The sequence below is a fragment of the Eumetopias jubatus genome, unplaced genomic scaffold, assembly GCF_037043125.1.
Source record: "Eumetopias jubatus isolate StellerSeaLion01/CBP00866 unplaced genomic scaffold, mEumJub1_p1.0 scaffold_16, whole genome shotgun sequence".
NCBI classification, from domain to species: Eukaryota; Metazoa; Chordata; class Mammalia; order Carnivora; family Otariidae; genus Eumetopias; species Eumetopias jubatus.
Genome location: NW_028274822.1, coordinates 25,159,988 through 25,182,257, shown reverse-complemented (window position 1 = coordinate 25,182,257; position 22,270 = coordinate 25,159,988). Strand labels below are relative to the sequence as shown.

The 22,270-nt window shown below is 39.9% G+C and overlaps 1 protein-coding gene across 1 annotated transcript in view; it reads right to left on the bottom strand.

The window, feature by feature from the left end:
• DYM (dymeclin) overlaps window positions 1-22,270 on the bottom strand; it is a 339,132-nt gene that overhangs the window by 260,452 nt on the left and 56,410 nt on the right. Inside the window, exons 4-6 of the mRNA XM_028098349.2 lie at window positions 20,116-20,209; window positions 18,998-19,131; window positions 5,279-5,351 (exon numbers count right to left, since the gene is read on the bottom strand). Of these exons, the coding sequence (XP_027954150.1) occupies window positions 5,279-5,351; window positions 18,998-19,131; window positions 20,116-20,209 (301 nt within the window). The remainder of the gene's footprint in view (window positions 1-5,278; window positions 5,352-18,997; window positions 19,132-20,115; window positions 20,210-22,270) is intronic.

The window sequence follows — 22,270 nt, the reverse complement described above, 5'->3', positions numbered from 1 at the left end:
ACAGAGAACTCTAAACATAATCAAACCATTAGCCCTTCTAAAATTCAAGTCTCTGCCCCATCAAACAACACAGCTTGTCCATCCCTAATCTCCCACAACTCCTCTGCTCTGATCAAACTGATGCACTTGTGATTCTTCGGATACATTATTTACACCCAAGAGGCCCTGAGCAGGCCCCTCTCTGGCTCTTCGCTGACCAGGTCACTACTAATCACTACAGCTCCAAATGACTTCAGCACTTAGGAGCTGTTTCTCCTCCTGGGCTATCTTTCTATGTTTCCGTCCGTCTCTAAGCTCTTCAGAAGTCACACCTTTCTTTGTCTAGGGCCTAGTACACTAGAGACAAAGGCATATTCCCAATACACGTTTTTCAGAACGAACTTAACAAAAGAGAGATTATTATATTGTGAAGGGATAACGTGAGGACTGCTGAGCTATAAAGCTGACTGTCCCTAAACTACATGGCCCCGGACCACTCAGCATTTATAACTAATCTACCATTTCCTCAAATACTGTTATTTGGAAATATTTGAGGAAATATTTCCTCAGATATATGTTAGTTCTCAATGTTTCTGCTTCTATAGCCCCTTTCTACTTCTACTGTCTATAAGAGACCTAGTTTTTATATTACAATATACCAACTGCAAAGGGCTTTGAGCCACGGCATTTGCACGGGAACGTGCCTCAGCACAATACTTTGTTTCCATACAGACTGGATGATGGCAAACAAACAAAATGCTTTAAGCACACTGAACAGGTTGTGCCCCTACTATCTTACTCATTCAACAAATATTTGTTGAGAGTCTACCATGTGCCAGGCTAGCCTAAATACTAAGGATAACAGCAGTGAGCAAAACAAATGCAGGCACAAGAACAGTGCTTGTTTTCACAGAGTCTTCCTTCTAATGATATTTGAGAAACACAAGCAAGAGAAATAAGAGATAATCTGAAAAGCAGTGGTAAGTGTAAAGACAAAAAACAAAGCATGATGCAGAGAATGAGAAGGGTGCTGCTATGTTACGGTGGTCAGAGCAGCTGTTTTTAAGAAGCAGACCTCCTCTGAGCAGAAGGAAGCGACAAAGTCAGGACAGGAGCCATTCAGATATCTGAGGGGAGATATTTAAGGTGAAAGAAGAAGAAGCGAGGGCAAGGGCCCTAGGGAGAGGGGGACAGAAGTGGGTTGGTATGTTCCAAATTAGCATGGACACCTGTGTGGCTGAAGCAGCAGGAGTGAGATGGACGAGGTCAGCAGGTAACATCAATACCCCCTGTACTAGAGAGGTAAACAAAGTCACACTACACAAACAGACACACCTAGAAAAAGGCAGTAAAGGCAACTGATTAAGAATGTCTCAGTTTTATCAATATATAACTTCTTTTAAAAAAAGATAAACGTTCTGGGGCACCTGGGTGGCTCAGTTGGTTGAGCATCCGACTCTTGGTTTAGGCTCAGGTCATGATCTCAGGGTCGTGGGATCGGGGCCCATGTCAGGCTCAGCGCAGAGTCTGTTTGAGATTCTCTCTCCCTCTCGTGTTCTCTATCTCTCTCTCTCTCTCCCCCAAATAAATAAATAATCTTTTTTAAAAAAAGAAAAAGATAAACATTCTTATAAAATTACAACTGAAAAATCTGCAAATGAGGGCCAGGCTGAGAACTAAAGAGTTGAGTTCACAGGTTGGTAAGAACACATAAATGGATCTCAGAAGAGGTAGCTGCCTATCTGGCCTGGGGCCAGCAGAATGGCCCACTCCGAGCAGACCTCACAGGGACCTGTTTGGAGTGGTGGCCCTAGAGAAAGTGGTAGGACCTATGGTTGACAAGAGCATCACCATATACAGATAAGAGTGACGGCTTTCACAAAAACACCACCAAAAACAGGTAAAAAGACAAGTTAAAAGTTCTCAAAGTAACTTCTACTTCATAATAAGACAGCATCACGAGCAAACCCAAGTATTGGGCCCATCAAACAATATAGCTTTGCTGCTGGGGGGCCAAGTGAAGCCCCACCATTGAGCTGAGTCACGGGGGTCTCATTCAGCCCCTCAACAGTAACACTGTGAGAACTGATCCACGTCACAAATTCTAAGTGTTGCGCTTTCAACTCTGGCATGCCAAACCATGTCCTCTGTATTACACTGGAAGATATATTTTTCAATCAGACTTTGAAGATTAGTATCTCAGAGAATGAATATTTTATCAAAACATCCAACCTGTCTGAGAAGCAGGATCCACTAACTACTTAAAAGTCAAGCTTTATTACAAGTGAATTCCTACAAATTCTGGGAGTTTATCTAAACTACTGCAGTTGACCCTGTCCTCTTAATAATAATCATTTCAAACTTAGTGTACAGATCTCTAAATATCTATCTATGCTCTTGGTAATCACTGGTTTCCAATATTAATAGAATGATCTCACAGTCTCATAAGAAATGTTTAAGTGAGTTCTGAATTGCCCTCGGTGGCCACGAATGCTGCACTCCTCTTGCCACACACCTGCTGATGCAACACGGGCATATCGATGTTAAACATACCAAGTCTACAGTGAGACTGATGATGGTCAGGAAGGAGAGCATCCCCACTTTTCAAGTTCATATTCCCCCTTAAGTCAGAAGCTGATCCACAGCACTGCACTATGGTTATAGTACATGAAACATTTAAATAGTAATTTGGTTTCACATGGCAACTGTTACCAAGACAAACCTTGTAGGATGGAGTTCCAAGAACATTAAATCATAAGAAATTGTTTCAGCAGCTGGTTAAAGCTGAGTGTACATAATACAAGACATCTGGTTGTCTGTGCATTTTCAGTTCATTTAAAAAGTATAAACACATTAAAACACTGAAATGTTTGATATATTACAACACTGGCTCCTTGCTCCTCAAGAGTGTTTAAGTGACTGGTCTATTCACTGTATTCAAGCCTTATTTACTAGCTGAAGAGATTAACTACTTCCATTCCCCTTAACTTCACCAAGACATTTTATTAACAAAGGAAGGGGAAAGAATGTACTCACTGAGGATATATACTAAACTGCTGGTATTTAGTAATGACATAAACATAACAGAGATGGAATTATTTTAAAAATTACGTCAAGAACACACGAAGCATCGCATATACAATGGCAAGTAAATAGGAGACCATCTATGTGCTCCCCTTCCCACATTTGACCACATGTAACAGAAGCCCGACCACAATGGCTTAACCAAAGTAAGTGTTTTTTGTTTTTGTTTTTGTTTTTTCACTTAAGAAGAAATCCAAAGATAAGCCGTCTAGGGCCGGTGTAATAGCTCCACAGTATCATTACTATCCCATGCTCCTGGGACCTTCTTTGCATGTGGCACTCCTCATCATTGTTTCAAGATGGCCCCAGCACTGGCTCCACATCCCAGGAAGGAAGAGAAGGGCAGCGGGCAAAAAAGCTGGAGGTACATGCTCTGCAAGCTCATGACTTCTGCTTACACAGCATTGGCCCAAACCATGTCACGGGGCCACATTTAGTTCCCGAGGTGCTTGAAAACTCAGCTGGGCACACACCGGCCCCCCAAACAATACTGGAGATGTGTTAGAAAGAAGGCGAGAAAGGATATCAGAAATTCAAGTTAACTGTGTCTGCCACACGAGATCCACCTACATGGGACGTTTTCCCCTGTGCCCTTCCCCACCAGGTGATTCTTCCATTGCTTCAGCCCTGCCTTCCAGGCGGCACATCAGCAGACCTGAGCTTGGTGGTTCTCGTTTCTAAATCTAGATTACAATTCCGGATGCTGCACTTATGCACAACAGAGGCCAGAGGCCGTCTTCTCATGAATACCTGGTCCTTCCTTTTTGGGACACAGGCAAGCAGTACACGTCCAATGCTAACCTCGTGTTCACAGGGATTCTGTTAGGATCAATCTTAAACTCTTCTTCTTTATTCAAAAAATAATTCCTTTAAGGGGCGCCTGGCTGGCTCAGTCAGGAGAGCACATGACTCTTGATCTCAGGATTATTAAATGTGAGCCCCACGCTGGGTGTAGAGATTACTTAAAAATACAATCTTTAGGGGCGCCTGGGTGGCTCAGTCATTAAGCATTTGCCTTCGGCTCAGGTCATGATCCCGGGGTCCTGGGATCGAGCCCCACATCGGGCTCCCTGCTCAGCAGAAAGCCTGCTTCTCCCTCTCCCACTCCCCCTGCTTGTGTTCCCTCTCTCCCTGTGTCTCTCTCTAATAAATAAAATCTTAAAAAAAAAATACAATCTTTAAAAAAAATAATTCCTTTAAAATATGCATTCTCAGTGGGTGATACCACCAAGAGAGTGAAAATTGATTCTTTAGGGGGTGAAAAACTTCACAGACAGTATAATGATCTGTGGCCCTCCAAAGAGACATTCAGGGTATCTGGGGTATTCAAATTTCATTAGTGGGGAGAGGCAATTACAAAAATGTCTGAAAAGGCTCCAGAGAGGGACAATTAAAAAAAAAAAAGTTGAGCGTAACTTCTTTAAAAGGAACATTTTATAGCATATAAGAATTGCGTTTAGCTGGAGTGACAGAAATCCAGTTCCAGGAAACAAATAAGGATATGTTTTTCTACATGAAAAGTCTGGGGTGGAAGTGGCGAGGAGGCACTGGTAGTAATGACTGGTTCAGCAGCTCAATGAAATCAAAGCAGAATTTTCTGTTGGTCTCTGGGCTCATGGTGCCAAGAGGGCTACACAACTCCCAGTACGTTGACTACATTCCAGATAGCAGGAAAGAGGACTGCCAAGAACAAAAAGATATGCCTCCTAGCTGAGGCAGGTCCCCGGACCCAGAAGTTTCATTGGAAGATGTCCCCCTACAACTCAGGGCACCTCACTTCAAAAAAAACTGGAAATGGAAATCCAACCTCTCCAAAAGAGGTCGGAAATCAGGAAGTAAGTAAGAAGGAAGAGAATCCTGGGTGGCTAATGAGCCGCCTCTATCACATATGGGTTAGATTCTCTTCCACCTGTTAAAAGACATCTGTAAGATATCACTACAGAGATTAATTCTGTGCCTATCATTTGCTCAATATTCCTAAAGAATTTGATTAGGTTCTCCTTATAACATAAAATTCTTGTTTGATAATGCATAGTCAGAGTACAAATATTATTAAGCAAAAGATACAGAAGAACTCCACAGATGGACACAGAGGCATACGTAAAAGGCATACATAAAAATACAATACCAGGACCCACAAACTCTTTGACATGATCAATCACCATTTTCAATATACAAAGAAGATAAAGCAAATCCTGGCTTGGCCAGAACTTACAGGAGTGGAATATCAGTGATTAACTGCATCAAACAACAGAGCAATTCTTCCAAAAGATCTTCAGAGTCGGAACCTGGTAAGACACACAAAAATTTAACAAAATATAAACTAGAATAGAGCTTTTTAGAAGTTCGGTCTTCATTCCCAGTGAGAGTAACAACAGTTATTATCACATAAACTCAGACACTAATGTTGACCTCTAATAAAATCCAAACCATGAGCAAGTTAGTACATACTACAATCTTTACCTAGTATAGGAATTCTGAACATAAGCTATTAATTATATAACTGTTAATGTGTCAAAGTCTCTTATGGTTCCTGTAGACCAGCAGTTTTCAAATCTCTTATTTTATACTGTTTTTTCCAAATGAAATCTTTTAAAGTGAAATATACAAAACAGAAAAAAAAAAAAAATCAAGCCGCCCTAGCTGCTTTGTTTGAATCAGCAGAATACCTGTACCTCTTTCCCCCAGTAAATATCTGATCAAACACTGGATCTCCTTGATGGGCCTCAAAGCACCTTTTCTGAACCTGTGGGGCTCCACAGATCACAGACTGAAACCCACTGAGAGGGTTTCCACCTCTTTACAAATAAAGAGCCAGAGGTAAAACGGCTTTCCCAAGTCACAGAGTAAGTGGCAATGGCAGGATGCAAATTAGCATTCCTGCAGAAATGCTCCTCTCTCCCCAAACTGCTCTAAGTGACCGTCTCATTGGCAAAGCCGACAAAGCTCAGGTTACTTCTGGCTTTGGACACTGACACCTACTCCTTCATGAAATTCTTCTTACCCTCAGTTCCTACAACACCTTGTTTCCAGTCTCCTTCTTTTCGACTCACTCCCAGGATCTGCCTCCTCAGAATACCTTTCAACTAATCGTATATTCCCCAGAGTTCCACCACTGGCTTTCTCCTCCTCCCACTCCCTATGTCCTCCTTCGTCAGTCATCACTCACACGCTGCTGATTCCTACAGTGACAGCTGTCCTCTTGGCCCCTCCCACGGACTCCTTCTTATCTTTATATCCAATTGCCTACTGGCCATCTCCACCTAGATGCATCACTAGCATCTCAAACTCCAAATGTTCAAAACTGAACCCATCTTTCCCAATACCTGAAATCCACTCATTGCTCCTTTCTGCTTCCTTTTGGTGACCACATCAAGAACCCAGGGCCAAAGCCCAGACTACTCTCTCGTATGCCTCTTTAACCAATCTCTAGGTCACTCGATTGCACAGACTACCTCTCTGATGTTTCCTCTTTTCTGCATACCTCATCATGCTTTTGTTATTTCATCATCTCAGTTCAGTTAAACCAGCTTACTAAATTAAAACTCACTCCTGAACTTCTTTCAACCTTCCTAACTAGTATTCCCACATCCAATCTTACTCCTCTCCAACCCAAACTCTAGACTGCTAATTAAGGGAGCTAACTAAACTCCCTTCTTCCCTCCCCTGGCTTACATCTTTTCAACTACTTTAAGCTGAACACTAGGCATCAGAAAAAACTCAAGTGCTAAAGTACAGCATGCCAGACACTTGAAGACACAGACCCTGTACTCCATTCTACCATGATCTCCCCTCCATTACGTACAATTTATATTCCAATATCCAGTTGCCTGCTACATGCCATTTCATGCCTCCTCAATAACATTCCCTGCGCCAAGAATGCCCTCCAACAATAAAAACCTGACTTTTTAAAAAGCCAATCTTTATTTACCTGAATCATCCTCAGTCTTCCTCTCCTCCATAAAACCCAACTCTCCTGCCTCACTCTGAAAAAAAAATAATCATCTACAAAGCATCTTGCCTTGTACATGTCTTTCATTGTATACATAGGTTACATTATACCATAATTTCTGTCTATATGTGGGCAGGTCCCTATTGGACTCTATCCTTTTTTTTTTTAAGGTAGGCTCAAAAACTAATGATGTAATATGTGGTGATTAACATAATAAAATTAAATTAAAAAAAAAGTAGGCTCCATGCCCAGCGTGACCCTAAGATCAAGACCTGAGTTGAGATCAAGAGTCGGATGCTTAACCCAGGCACCCCTGGACTCTGTACTTCTTGAGGATGATGACTGACAAAGAGCTTAATACATAACGTATACTCAAAACATGTTTGCCGAACCAAACCCAGGGTCTACTACAAATCTAGTGGTTATTTCCAAAGCATCAAAGCACTTGGAATTTCGAAGTTTAGCAATTCTTTTTTCTAGACCACAATATCACCTGGTATTCAGAAATTATGAAGAAATTCCTTCCTGCCTTGCCATAAATACAACTGGCACAGTAGCCCTCTGAGAGGTGAGTACAGAGCTTGAAGAAAATAGTAAACCACACTGAAAGCACCAATCAATGCTACAAAGAAAACATGGCAAGAATCAAGTTCAATAACTACATTAAATCACACTCTAGAAGTTCCTGGCTTAGCTCAACCAGTGAAGAAAATAAAATTTGGAAATAAGTAACATTGGTCTCTGAGACTACGAAATAAAAAGTAGATGTAACTAAAATCCTTCTCATTGCCAAAGCGGTCCAACATAACCCAAGTGAGTCAACAACCTACTCCAAGTTGATCTGTTGGCATATAATATATACCTAAGACAAGCTTGCTGAAATGTCATTCCTTGGCTCATCCTACAGAATGCAGTGACCCAGACCCAAGTAAGGACATTTAAAATCATTCCCTGATTCCCTAAAAAACATTCCAGACCAAATCAGCAGGCCACTTTAACACCATACCCCTGTTCAGCCATGTAGTCAGAAGTTTTTTTAATTACGGAAAGTGAGGAAACAAATGCTAAGGACCCACAGATGGTTGGATTTTTTTCTCTCAGGGGTATAAACACATCTCACCCTGAAATCTTAACACAGTGAAGAAGATTCTGTATTCTATTCCATATGCTATCTAAACCATGACTTCTGTCAAGATTACAGCTTAGGTCAATTAAGGAATATATTCACAACTTTGTTATCAACTTAATAATGAAAATGATAAATATATTTCATACAAGTGAAATGTACCAATTCAAGGCTGAAACTCTAACAACAAAAGACAAGAATAGGGAATTTCCAGTTGAAATCTCAGACAACTTCTATTTACTAAAACAAAAACATCCCTACAGAATACCATATTCTTATTTCTGGGAATAATCTAGAAGTAAATAATTGTGTATCAAGTGAAGAGTGACAAGATTTGACTGCTTACCAGGTCTGACATTAAGCAAGTCACTCCTAGTGCATTCTTTACCAAGCAACGTTTGTATTACTCAACTACATTTGAAGCCAAATATCTTCCTTAGCGCCAATAAAAACAAGTAAATATAAACTCACCTGCCAAAAATTAGAGTAACACTCATGCATTTATCACAAGAAAGAGAATCTGAAAGGTCCTTGAAATCTTCAGGTCAGTGACAAAGCAAACTGAAGATCTTTGAGCAAAGGACTCTGAAGAGATTCAGTATGTTTATTGTGAAGTTTTAAACCCAGAGTTTTTCTCTCTTAAAGAGTTTTAAATTGCCTCTTATAAGCTGCAGTCAAATATGCTCACATTTTCAATGTTAGCGTCTCTGAGATAATATTCATAGCTAACATTTACTGAGTACTCTACCCTTTGAGAGGCACTGTGCCAAGCATTTCATTCTTTATGTTACATTAATCCTGACAACGACTCTTAAGGAGTAGGTATGATCATCACCATCATGTTACAGATAAAGAATCAAGGCTCAGAATAGTGAGTTTCCTTACAATAAACGGCAGAGACTGGATTTGAACCCAAATCCAGACTCATTAAAAGAAAAAAAGAAAAAAACAAAAACCCTTACGAACTATTTTTAAAGACTTGTTCCAGGATGGTCAGTTAAGCGGCTGTCTTCAGCTCAGGTCATGATCTCAGGGTCCTGGGATCAAGCCCCGCATTGGGCTCCCTGCTCAGCGGGAAGCCTGCTTCTCCCTCTCCTACTCCCCCTGCTTGTGTTCCCTCTTGCTATGTCTCTCTCTGTCAAATAACTAAAATCTTAAAAAAAAAAAAAAGACCTGTTCCTATACTAAGTTGGAAAAAATCCAGTCAACCCATGTTTCACTTAAGACCCTAAATACAAACCCCTGGTAAATGAATACTATGAGCCATCGGGGGGAGAGATACAAAATACCCCGTATTAGTTTACAAATCAAGGTGATATGTTACACATTCTTCAACACATACTGTCAATTTAGAAATAACCTCTAACAATGAATGTATATAAACTGTTATTATGAGTATTAATGCAGAACAAGGTCACTGAAATCTCACTCCTATATCTGGGGTTCCCCTGCTTTAAAGCCTGTTAGACCCTGCTTCTCTGGTCCCTGTGAGTGACACTAGGGGAAGGAACAAATGAAAGACCAGATGATATCCACGGTCCTTTACAACTCCAGTCATCTACACGTGAAACTGAGCTGTTCAGCACCCATTCATACCATACTTTCCCTAGGGAGGGAACCAGAGAAGAGCAAGATACTGTTGTAATCAAATACCTTCCACCAGAGTAGGAAGGGAAGGGAAAAGAGAGAGAAAAGAATAATGAAAAAAGCACTGATGGAAAACAAAGAAGCGGCCATATTAAAACACAGAGAGCTCATTGTTGTTTACTTTGCATGCAGAAAGTCAAGCTGTTGGTTTCTAAATGCTGCTCAACTGTGCCAAATACAAGTATTAAAACATAATCAAGGGATGCCTGGGTGGCTAAGTGGTTAAGCGCCTGCTTTCAGCTCAGGTCATGATCCCAGGGTACTGGGATCGAGCCCCGCATCGGGCTCCCTGCTCAGCGGGAAGCCTGCTTCTCCCTCTCCCTCTTCCCCTGCTTGTGTTCCCTCTCTCACTGTGTCTCTGTCAAATAAATAAATAAAATCTTTGAAAAAAAAAATCAATCAAGAAATAACAGAGCTATATTCCAAAAACAGGTTCCCCGAGTGCCTAAAAAGTTCAGAGCAAAACTGACTTAAGATGGAAGGCACATAAGCTAGATTGTATTTACTATAAACATATTCAGAAAACCATGGTAGAATCCACAATAGGCAGTTTTAATTGTGACACTAATACTGGAATTAAAGTATTAAAAATCATATTTAAATTTCTAATGAGCAAAACTGAATGTGTCTATAAAATAATCAAACTAAGGAAAAGCAGATGGACTCACTCTTTTCTAAAATGAAAACTGATCTACATTGTAATGCATTACAATATTTATAAGACTGTGTCCCACATATTCCAATAAAATCTGCAATAATCCTGGCTGTCTGCTATTATTGTAGTCAAATAGAAATGTTTCTAATTATACCCAAGGATAATACAGTCTTCCAGGTTCTATTATAGAATATGCCTTTTTTATTTCTAATTTGAACACAATATAAAAACTGCTGATAACAGAAGAGGGTAGAAAACAGTTTCATGTACGTTGGAGAAAGTATGGAAATAGATTTTAGTAAGCAACTACTAACTACATAGAGTATGTATGCAACAGGGTATTGTACTGCACAATGCATACTTAGATTCTAGGCCAATTTAAAGTATTAGCCTCTTAAATTCCAGTTTTATTATTTTTGTATTCAATTTATTTAAACTAAAGAAAAATAAATTTACCCACTTCTCCTACCCCCTCAACCTGTTCTCTGCATCTATGAGTTTAATATATGTATAATGGATTTAGCTTTCACATATAAGAGAGATCATATGGTATTTGTCTCTGACTTATTTCATTTAGCCTATGCCCTCGAGGTTCATCGACATTGTTGCAAATGGAAAGATTTCATTTTTTATAGAATATTATTCCTGTGTGTGTGTGTAAGTGTGTGTATGTGTGTGGTGTGTACCACATCATCTTTATCCACTCATCCATCAATGGACACATAGGTTATTTCAATATCTTGGGTATTATAAATAATGCTGAAATGAACATGAGGGTGATATATATTTTTTTTATTTTTTTAAAGATTTTATTTATTTATTTGACAGAGAGAGAGACAGTGAGAGCAAGAACCCAAGCAGGGGGAGTGGGAGAGGGAGAAGCAGGCTTCCCGCGGAGCAGGGAGCCCGATGCAGGGCTCGATCCCAGGACCCTGGGATCATGACCTGAGCTAAAGTCAGATGCTTAACGACTGAGCCACCCAGGCGCTCTATATACATTTTTTTAAATTAGTGTTTTCCTTCTTTTTTTTTTCAGACAAATACCCAGACATGTAATTGCTGGATCATATGTTAGTTCTACTTTTAATTTTTTTAAGGAACCTCCATACTGTTTTCCATAGCAGCTCACCAACAGTGCATTACATTCCCACCAACAGTGCACAAGGGTTCCCTTTCCTCCACGTCCTTGCCAACACTTGCTATTTCTAGTCTTTTTTGATAACAGGCATTCCAACAGGTGTGAGGTGATATCTCATTGTGTTTCTGATTTGCATTTCTCTAATAATTAGTGATGTTGAGCATCTTTTCATGTACCTCTTGGCTATCTGTTTTCTTCAGAAAAATGCCTATTCAGATCTTCTGCCCATTTGTAATCAGATTATTTTTCCCTATTGAGTTGTAGGAGTTATATATGTCTATGTATTCGTGGTAGCACTAGGGTTTATTAAGCTGTGCTTTAGTATAGGCACTGGGGCTTGCCCACGGTGCTCCTGATGTTTAAAGCCTGGACTTTCTGCCAATTCTTCTTGAGCAATGACAACAGGAAACTGACAGCTGAATGGATGTTATATGTAAGCTCATCATCTGTAATCTTCATGCAGCCAATGGTCACCACCAGACACAGCACCTTCTCCATCTGGAATCTGATCGTGGACTTCGCTTCATCCCCTCTGGCCACCATGCTCTCACTGTGGGTCAGCAAGGAAGGGAACTTGCCAGTCTTACTCGGGCCTGGGCCCAGGATTCGAGGGATCTGCTTCCTGGCCAGCTTCTTGACTTAGTTTTCTTCTTGTTGAGTTTCTTCAGTGCCCCAATGTCCATGTGGGGAATATCCACAGCCCTGGCCTCATCAAGTGTTGCTAATCCCCCAAAACACATACAGAGAACTTGGGGCTGGGAGTGGACTTAAGCCCGACAGTGCCGAGAAGCATTTGTCCTTCTGAGGGTCATTGTTCAAGCAGATCTGCAGCTCCACCATCTCCCAAAACTTCTGGCACTTGCACTGGTTCCCATGCAGGACTTCCCACACCAACTCATACAGGGGGTTGTGGGAAACTTTGCTGCTCACGGTGTCATGCACTGCAATAACCGGAAAAGAGGTTTAAATTGTTGAATCCTTAGGATTTTTGTTGTTGTTGTTAAGTAAGCTTTACGCCCAACATGGGGCTTGAACTCATGACCCTGAGATCAAGAGTTGCATGCTCCATCGACCGAACCAGCCAGGTGCTGAGTTACCTATTTTAGATATTAGCCCCTTATCAGATATCTGATTTGGAAGTAACTTCTCCCATTCAATAGGCTGCTTTCATTTTCTTGATGATTTCCTTTGCTGTGCAGAAGCTTCTTAGTTTGATGTAGTCCCACTCGTTTATTTTTGCTTTTGGTGTCAGATTCAAAAAATCTTCTCCAAGACCTATAGCAGGGGGCTTACCACCTATGTTCTCTTCTAGCAATTTTATGGTTTCAGGTCCTACATTCAAGTCGTCAGTCCACTTTGAATTAACTTTTGTGTACAGTGTGAGATAGGGGTCCAGTTTCATTCTTTTGCACGTGGCTGTCCGATTTTCCCATCACTATTTATTGAAGAGACTGTCTTTTCTCCATTGTATATACTTGGCACCTTTGTCATAAACTAACTGGCCACATATGCATGGGTTTATTTTTGGGTTCTTTGTTCTGTACCATTGATCTATATCTGCTTTAATGTCAATACCATACTGTTTCAATTACTATAGCTTTGTGATATAGTTTGAAATCAGAAAGCAAGCCTGTCAATAAAGTTTAACGATTTTGGTCCACTGATAACAGACAAGAAAGGAAAAGAAAAGAGAGAAATATTAAAAAACAGTATCACCTATTGTAAGGCCAAGAACAATTCAGGAGGTCCTAGAAGCACTTTAATTTTTCTGCAAAGACAGATCACAAATCTTATATGCAAAATATTTCAAAATTATAAATCCATGCTTTCTTGAGTCCTTTCTAGCAATTGGTTTTTTTTTTTTTTTGCATTACTGAACTAACGAAACTAAACTGTTAAATTTCATACTAAGACAAAAATAAACAAAACAGAAACAACTCATCTACCAACTTCAGGTTTACCTCTTGAGCTACATAGAGCCTGCCCCAGGCCCTAAAGATTAGCTCAAGCAAAAATAAGAGAAGAGTGAAACCATGCTGCCTTGAGAGCCAAAGCACTTCGGCCATCTGAAAAAATTCAATATTAGTTTCAAAAGAGGGAGTTTTACCACTACTGCATTTAGTTAAATGAATACATCATGGATTTTGAAGGTACTTCCAGAGAGTCTCAAAATGGTTTTAAGCCAGGGACATCTGGGTGGCTCAGTCGGCTGAGTGTCTGCCTTCAGCTCAGGTCATGATCCCAGGGTCCTGGGATTGAGTCTCACATCAAGCTCCTTGCTCAGTGGGGAGCCTGCTTCTCCCTCTGCCTGCCACTCCCCCTGCTTGTGCGCTCTCTCTCTCTCTGACAAATAAATAAAAATCTTTTTAAAAAATTAATAAAGGGGCACCTGGGTGGCTCAGTCGGTTAAGCGTCTGCCTTCAGCTCAGGTCATGATCTCAGGGTCCTGGGATTGAGTCCCGCATAGGGCTCCCTGCAGAGCAGGCAGTCTGCTTCTCCTGACCTGACCCTTCTCCCTCTCATGCTCTCTCTCTCTCATTCTCTCTCTCTCAATAAATAAATAAAAATCTTTAAAAAAACTTAATAAAATAAAAATGTAAAAAGGTCTTCAGCCAGAGGAGAATGAAAAGGAAAGTAGATGGGATGTCTGGGTGGCTCAGTTGTTAAGCATCTGCCTTTGGCTCAGGTCATGATCCCAGAGTCCTGGGATCGAGTCCCACATCGGGCTCCCTCTGCCTGCCACTCCCCGGCTTGTGCTTGCTCTGTCTGGCAAATAAATAAAATATTAAAAACGAAAAAAGGAAAAGGAAAGGAGTTATATTAGAGAGGTATGATTATGGATTATTTTTTTGATTTCCATAAATATTCTATCTTCTACCACTTTTTTCTCGTTTTGATCTCTCAGAAGTTGGAAGTTTTTTCCAGCTGTCAGGATCCCTGGTTCTCCATTTACTTGTCAGAAGGAGGCCAATGCTGATGGAAGTGGTGGCTCCCCCTGGAAGGTTCGGAGCTGTATCATTGAGGGACACCCAAACATCAGTATCTCTACATCTTTTTCCTGTTTTCAGTTCATGTTCTCCAGAAGAGTATGCATTAACCTTCCGGAGGGAAGGGGAGGTAGTGGGTACAACCACCGTGCCAGCACTTAGAAGCCATGTCAAGATGCCTCACTCCTCCATTTGTACTCTTTGTTCTTAGCCCTGTTCTCAGTACACCACCCCTCCACTGTGCCCCAGAGCTCCTGCAGGAAGGCCCTCTTGGTTCAGCCTCTCAGAGAAGACAGTCTAGTATTAACCAGGGAAGGGGTGGTCTCCTGACTGCACATGGTGGTGGAGAAGAGCTGAGTGTCCAACTGCTCCTTCAATCACTCCTCCCAGGTGTCTGCCTTCAGAGACACCTGGTATTTCCAATTCCTAAGCCTTTCCAGGGTTCTATGGCAAGAACTGGCTGTTTCCTGGAGTTGTCTGACCCTGAAGGCATTCGGCATTCAGCATTCAGCCTTCAGCTTTCACTGATCAGTTGAGTTCATCATTACTCAACTTTCCAACTTGAAAAATGTTATGAACATTGTGTTCCCCTTTCCTCCTCTTTAAACTAATAATAAATTCATGACTTTTTAAAAGTCCCTTTACTGATATTTTATTGGAGTTTCAGAAGAAAGCAAAGATAAGCACGTGGGTTCAATCCATTATGCTTGAGAGCAATTCCTACAAAATAAAATTTTTTAAAATAATTTCTATTAAACCATTTTATGCTGAGGAAATGTGGTTAAGCAAGCATTTCACCTGAACTCGACAAGTCTCCAGTCTCTTTTCTACTCTCCCCAGAGCCGCGCTAACTGGCTGCCATGTGTGCCCACCCACAGCGCTGCGGGGCACAGGTGGTGTGCCCCTGCAATGCAAACCCACACTCCCGCTCTATGCTCTTGATCCTAGAGCCCCCCCACTTCCCTGGGCTTTCCGGTTAACTCTTTCCCTGTGTGTGTGTGTGTGTGTGTGTGTGTGTGTGTGTGCGCGCGCGCGCATCTGCGCGCACGCCTCTGCCTTCAGTCTCAATCTCCAAAGGCTTCTTTCCTCATTTAAAAAATTGTAAAAATATTTGTAAAGAAACTATAATTGCCTTCCACTGGCGACAATATTAATAGAGTCGTTACTCCAAAGAGGCCTCTTGTACAAAACAACTAGTTCTTGGCTAATATACACTTTTTAGTGCATTGATGGGCTTCCAGAAAGTAGAGGAAATCTCCAGGGACCCTTGCACCATAACCAAAAAGAACAACCACAGGTGAACAAACTGTGGCTTGAATCCAGAGTAAAATACTGAGCAGTAAACAAACTCGAAGGGTAGGGTGACCCTGACGATGAATGCCAATACAAAGCTGCCAATACAAAGCCGTGCCACGGGCTTGCCACTGGGAAGCTGAACCTGAGCTGTCACATTAAACCAAGAACCTCTAAAGGAGGTTAAATGGCCTCAGGTGATGCAGTCTAGATCCCTCTAGAAACAAATGCAAATACTTCCTGTATTTGGGGCCTCAGATTAAGATGAATAAACAAAAGCTCACAATCAACATCATCAAATACATAAAGAAACAAACCACCATAAGTGTTTGCGGAAACAAATTCCAAATTCATACCCCTAAGGACTTAAAATATTGGATTTGTGAGATACAAAATGTAAAATAAATATTAGTTATTACCTTGGGGTAATGGGGGATGATACCAAGACAGAAGACCGTACTCACATTGAAGGCAAAGGGAAAAAAGTCACAATTTTATAGTCCTTCACAGTTTTACCTAGGGCTAGCTTTGTCCCCTTTGACTACTCTCAAAGGGGACATGCAATAGTGGAAAGAGTTATATTTACAAAATGATACAAATTCCCTCTAGCAAACAATCTACTACCATGCCATACATAGCCTGTGGGGAAATGTTCATGTAGGACATCCTCACAAATTTCTATTACAAATGGGGCACTTACGCAGAGAGTTACATGACCCTCATAAGGAAGGCTTCACCGAATGTGCTGGCAACATCCATCTCATCACAGCAGAATTACAGTGAATTGGAACCAAAAAAGTCCTCAAATTCCTCAGCTGACTTTGCTCAGCTGTTTGTAGATGGTGCTCTGCTTCTGTCAATTCAACGTTCGAACAAGCCCTACTACTGTCTACTCTCTCAACCCCTGAGCAGTCTCCCCCGTGGTCTCCTGTGCGCCTGATTCCGAGATTCACGTACTAGCTGAGAAACAGATGTTTTTAGGTACTGCATAGTGATCTCCCTTTTTTTTTTTTTTACCATTTAACAGAATCTATGCAATCATTTATTTTCATTACTCTATAAATTGTAAAAAGATATTAAAAGAAAATGTAAAAGGACTTACACCAGTGATAAGTAGAAATCTCAAACTAACAACATGTATGACTAAAATGAAAGTAATTACATATGCCAAAAACGGGAAGTGTTTAACCTTAAAAAGATATTTACTGGACTTAAAACTGGTGGATCAACAGTAGACTCAACTGTAAAGGAAAAGATAAAACGAAAGAATGTGTAATCCTGAACTGCTAACTCCATATAAAAAAAAAAGAGGACAATCCGTCAGTGCACAGACAGAATTACCAATATCAGACTTCACAGATGGTTCTTTTGGTGAGACAAGCATCTTGATAATGTGGCCCACGGCTGAAAAAGTGTTATTTTTATGCTGCTCTCACTTTAGGTTATGTAGGATGCACAACAAAACCGTGCTTCTAGGGGCGCCTGGGTGGCTGAGTAGGTTAAGCATCAGCCTTCAGCTCAGGTCATGATCCTGGAGTCCCGGGATCAAGCCCCACATCCGGCTTCCTGCTCAGCGGGAAGCCAGCTTCTCCCTCTCCCACTCCCCCTGCTTATGTTCCCTCTCTCGCTGTGTCTCTCTGTCATATAAATAAATAAAATCTTTAAAAAAAAAAATAAGTGGAGAGAGTAGGTACAAAGAGGGTCCTTCTGGGCCTCAAAATAAATTCAGTGTATCTCTGAAGTGCATCAACTTAATGGTATGCATGACAAATAATTTTACATTAACACAATATTACTGTATTTATTTTAAAGTACAGTGCATGCATAATTGTTTTGACATAAAGCAAAACAAAGTGTTGGGTTTGCAGGTTCTTGGCTGGCTCAGCTCTCAGGTGCCATGGGGTAAATATACACTCCATTCTTGCTGCTAGACCTTCTGTGGAAAGGTCTGATACTCCCCAAGTAGGGCTGGTTTTGGCAGTTTCAGCACCACAAAAAGAAAGTCCTAGCCTTACAAAATTAACACTTGCAAGACACAATTCTGATTAAAAGCTCTGTTTAGGGCGCCTGGGTGGCTCAGATGGTTAAGCGTCTGCCTTCGGCTCAGGTCATGATCCCAGGGTCCTGGGATTGAGTCCCGCATCGGGCTCCCTGCTCCTTGGGAGCCTGCTTCTCCCTCTGCTTCTCTCTCTCTCTCTCTGTCTCTCATGAATAAATAAATAAAATCTTTAAAAAAAAAAAAAAGCTCTGTTTAAACATCAGTATATGTTTAACAAATGTAGATTATCACAATGGCAAACTGAACACATTTCTTTTTTAAAACTCAAAAATCAACATATAAAGCTCTAGGTAGGCAAAAAGCCTAAAGAGGACAGAGATGTGTTTTGAAAAATGAACCCAGGAATCTTACGAGCAACAGTGCCTTTGCCCTCAAAGAGAAGTTAGCGTGAAGGGTAGATGAAAAATACTATATTCCCCATATTTCATTTAAGAATCCCAATCTGCCCTTCTACTCTCTCAGTTGTAAGTTCTAATGCTAAGAAAACTAAACACCATCTTGAAAACTACAGACCCTCCTAACTACTGGCAAAAAAACAACACAAAACTCCAGCAATATCATGAGAGAATGCTAACCTTTCCCTGTGTCTTCAGGAAAAGACCACACATTTCAGCACTGTAAAACTGTCCTTAAATGTTATTTCTGATCAAGTAGTCCCAAAGACCCAGAGACTGTTCTGTCCTATGAAAGTAATCTTTAACATTTATGAAATCTGTAATTCTGATTGGTTGTCTCCCTTAATGTATCACCCTGGTAATAATACTGAAGTTGACATCTCTGTTTTCTGAAAGGTATACTTTGGTTTTTAACTTTATCTTCCATATGCATGGAAGTCAAAAGTAAATAAAAGTTTCAATCCTCCTTGCTTTCTTATATAAAAAGAAAAAAAAAAAGAAATTGAGAGTCTTGGCTCACTGAGATTAATATAGGAGAAAAAAGAGTGACAGGGCCAGGTCATTTAGAAATGAAAATTATAAAAAGAAAAATAGAATTTTCAAAATTCTACTTTTATTCCTCAAATTTATCCTTCTATGTCATACATGCTATCCCTAGGACATCTTCAAAGGCAATACTTACTGTAACTGCCAGGAGCCTTTTCTTCATAAGTAAAATGAAGCTGCAGTTCCTCTTCTGACATCTCACAGATGAATGCTTTCAGCAAGCAGCAAATAATGAACAAAGCATTGTGTGTCTGCCAAATGAAGATGTGGCTGCAAGGGAAAAACCAAACTCACACAAGAATCCATATTTAATCGAGAGCATGAGCACTATCTAGTTCATGATTTCTCAAGCATTTTGCCCATTCTGCTTATAATATAAAGACAATAGCTATATCTTTTCATGGCTCGTGATTTATTACACTATTCCAGTCTACTTCATGTTTCATTCTCTGTATTTTACTTAGTGAGTCAGCCTAATAAAAATGTTTTCCTTAAGCATGACTGCTCTTTGTTCTTAACTTCTTACTTGTCCCACACACAGGCAATTCAAAGAAAAGTGAAAAAAAAATTTTTTAAAGTATACCAACATAAAGAGAATATATGCAAGCACACAACCAAAATTTTAAGTAGGGCACTGTCAGCAGCCCAGTACAATACTTGCTATTTGTATTAGTAACCATGAACTCAAGAAAAATTTTAACTGGATTCAATATAATTTGTTTGGAAGCAGAGCAATGAACAATGCCATCCAAAAGTGATTTTAAAATGCCTGAGTGCATAAAAGATTAACCTTCCAATGTATCAAATATAAAATTATAATACCTATGTTAGCTATAGTGGAATTAAAATAAAAATAAAATAAAATTATAATATCTAATCTGAACCTTCTTTCATCGACTAGGAAAGGTTAGAAAGGAAACAGATGTGGAATGAAGTAATCCTCAAACTTAGTCATTATTTAGACTAGATAGGAGCAGCAGTGATAATGGAGGCGGAACTACCTTTTTTAATAATAATTACATCACCATTAACCTTAAGAAATATATTTCTGAAAATTGTCTAAAATGCTGAAATCAGATTCCAGAATTCATAATCTCACAATGACTTGCAACAGTAAATTATAACCTCTCTTTTACTTTTTAATAATGAGAATTCCTTTATAGCTTCAAAAGACCATAATCTATTTCTACCAAAAAATGAAAAATATTCGTATTTCTAAATATAAAGAGAACAAGATTTAATCAGCCAGCTTACTTTTGACATTCTGCTGAAAGTTTTAGTTCTTTGGTTCTAGAAAGGAAGACCTTAATTAGCGCCCCAAGGTTTCCTGTTCGAGGGTTGTTTACAACTGCAAGAGAAGATAAGGTTTTAAAAAGTTAAAATTAAAAACTGAAATCAAAGTGAACATATTATAGCATCTGTAAAACCAAGCTGTCAAATTGAAGTTGCTCCATAGACAAACCTTACGGTACTTTCACATCTAATTAGGAAAATAAATAATGAGAGAAATTGCTGCTTGGTCTTAATGCTGAACAAAAAATGATTCGCAAACTGAAAACGATAGACACAGTAGAAGAAAGGAGCCAATTCATCTCAGAATTCAGAATTATTAAGAAAAGAGATGAGATGATATATACTCAATTTATACACACATATATTTCTCTTTAGAAAAGCAAATGTTAGGGATGCCTGGGTGGCTCAGTCAGTTAAGCGTTTGACTCTTGATCTTAACTCTGGTCTTGATCTCAGGGTCGTGAGTTCAAGCCCCATGTTGGGCTCCAAGAACGTGGGAGACGAAAAGAAAAAGAAAAAGAAAAAGAAAGAAAAGCAAATGTTAAAAAAAAAAAAAAAAAAAAAACAGTGTAAGACTGATGAATCACAGACTTGTACCCCTGAAACAAATAATACATTATATGTTAATAAAAAAAGTAAAAAAAAAAAAAAAAAGATCCCCAGTATATAGAATACAATAAACTATAATGGTAAAACTCTGCTCAGATAATCATAAGTCATTCTAACGAAAAATAAACAGAAACATAAGGCAATATGGCCAGGGAGAAGCTATTTGATCAGAAAAAATTTTTAAAGAATTTGTTTAAAAAAATTTTAGGTTGAAAGGTGGGCATTTCAGCAAATCCAGTCAAAGAACTGAGCAGATACTGTCATGAGAATCAGAAGATCTGATTTCTAGATCAAGTCTATAATTAACAGAATATTAAAACTCAAGTTACTTTTCTTCTCCAACCTCACTTTTCTCAACAAAAGAAACAGACACTGACTAATATCCACCAAGTGCTTTAATCACATTTAATCTCATTTAATCCTTAAAACCAACTATGGGAGATAAACACCAATATCACCTCCATTCAACAGATCCTCGGGTCTACGTTGCTACTGCTCAAGAACACATCCTTATCTACTGGTTCCAATTCTCACCTCTAAAATGCTGAGCTATACCAACCCCTATAATCAAGAAATTAGGCTTAATGAAAATATAAAGTTCTATCAGTCTGTACAGTAAGACATATGTGATGGTTAATTTTATGTATCAACTTGACTGGGCCACAGGATGCCAAGATACCTGGTTAAACATTATTTCTGGATGTTGTGTGAAGGTGTTCCTGCACTTTAATTTTCAAGTGAGTAAAGCAGACTGGCCTCTCCAAAGTGGGTGGGCATCATCCAACACATTAAAGGCCTAACAGAACAAAAGTCAGAGGAAGTCTGAATCCTCTCTCTCTGCCTAACTGTTGAGCTAATACATTGGTCTTCTGCCCTTGGACAGGGACTTACAACACTGGCTCTTATGGTTCTCAGGTCTTTGCACTTGAACTGGAATTTACACCATTAGCTTTACTGGGTCTCTGGATAACCCTAATACATCATACAAGGACAAAAGAACCCATTAGAGTTAGAATATTATGCTAAGTGGAGTAAGTCAGAGAAAGACAAGTACCATATGATTTCACTCATACGTGGAATTTAAGAAACAAAACAAACAAGGAAAGGAAAAAAAAGAGAGAGAGAAAGAGAGGCAAACCAAGAAACAGACTCTTAACTACGGAGAACAAACTGATGGTTGGCGGTGGGGGGTGGGGGGGTTGATGGGTGAAATAGGTGATGGGATATTAAGGAGTGCACTTGTTTTGATGAGCACCAGGGGTTGTATGGAAGTGCTGGATCCCTGTATTGTACGTGTGAAACTAATATTACACTGCATGTTAACTAACTGGAATTTAAATAAAAACTTAAAAAACTCATCAGAAGAGAGAGACTCTTTAGTCAGAATGTTTAATTTTACTAATGAAGAAAAAGAGGGCACCTGGGTGGCTCAGTCAGTTAAACATCTGCCTTTGGCTCAGGTCATGGTCCTGGGATTGGGCCTTGCATTGCGCTCCCTGCTTAGCGG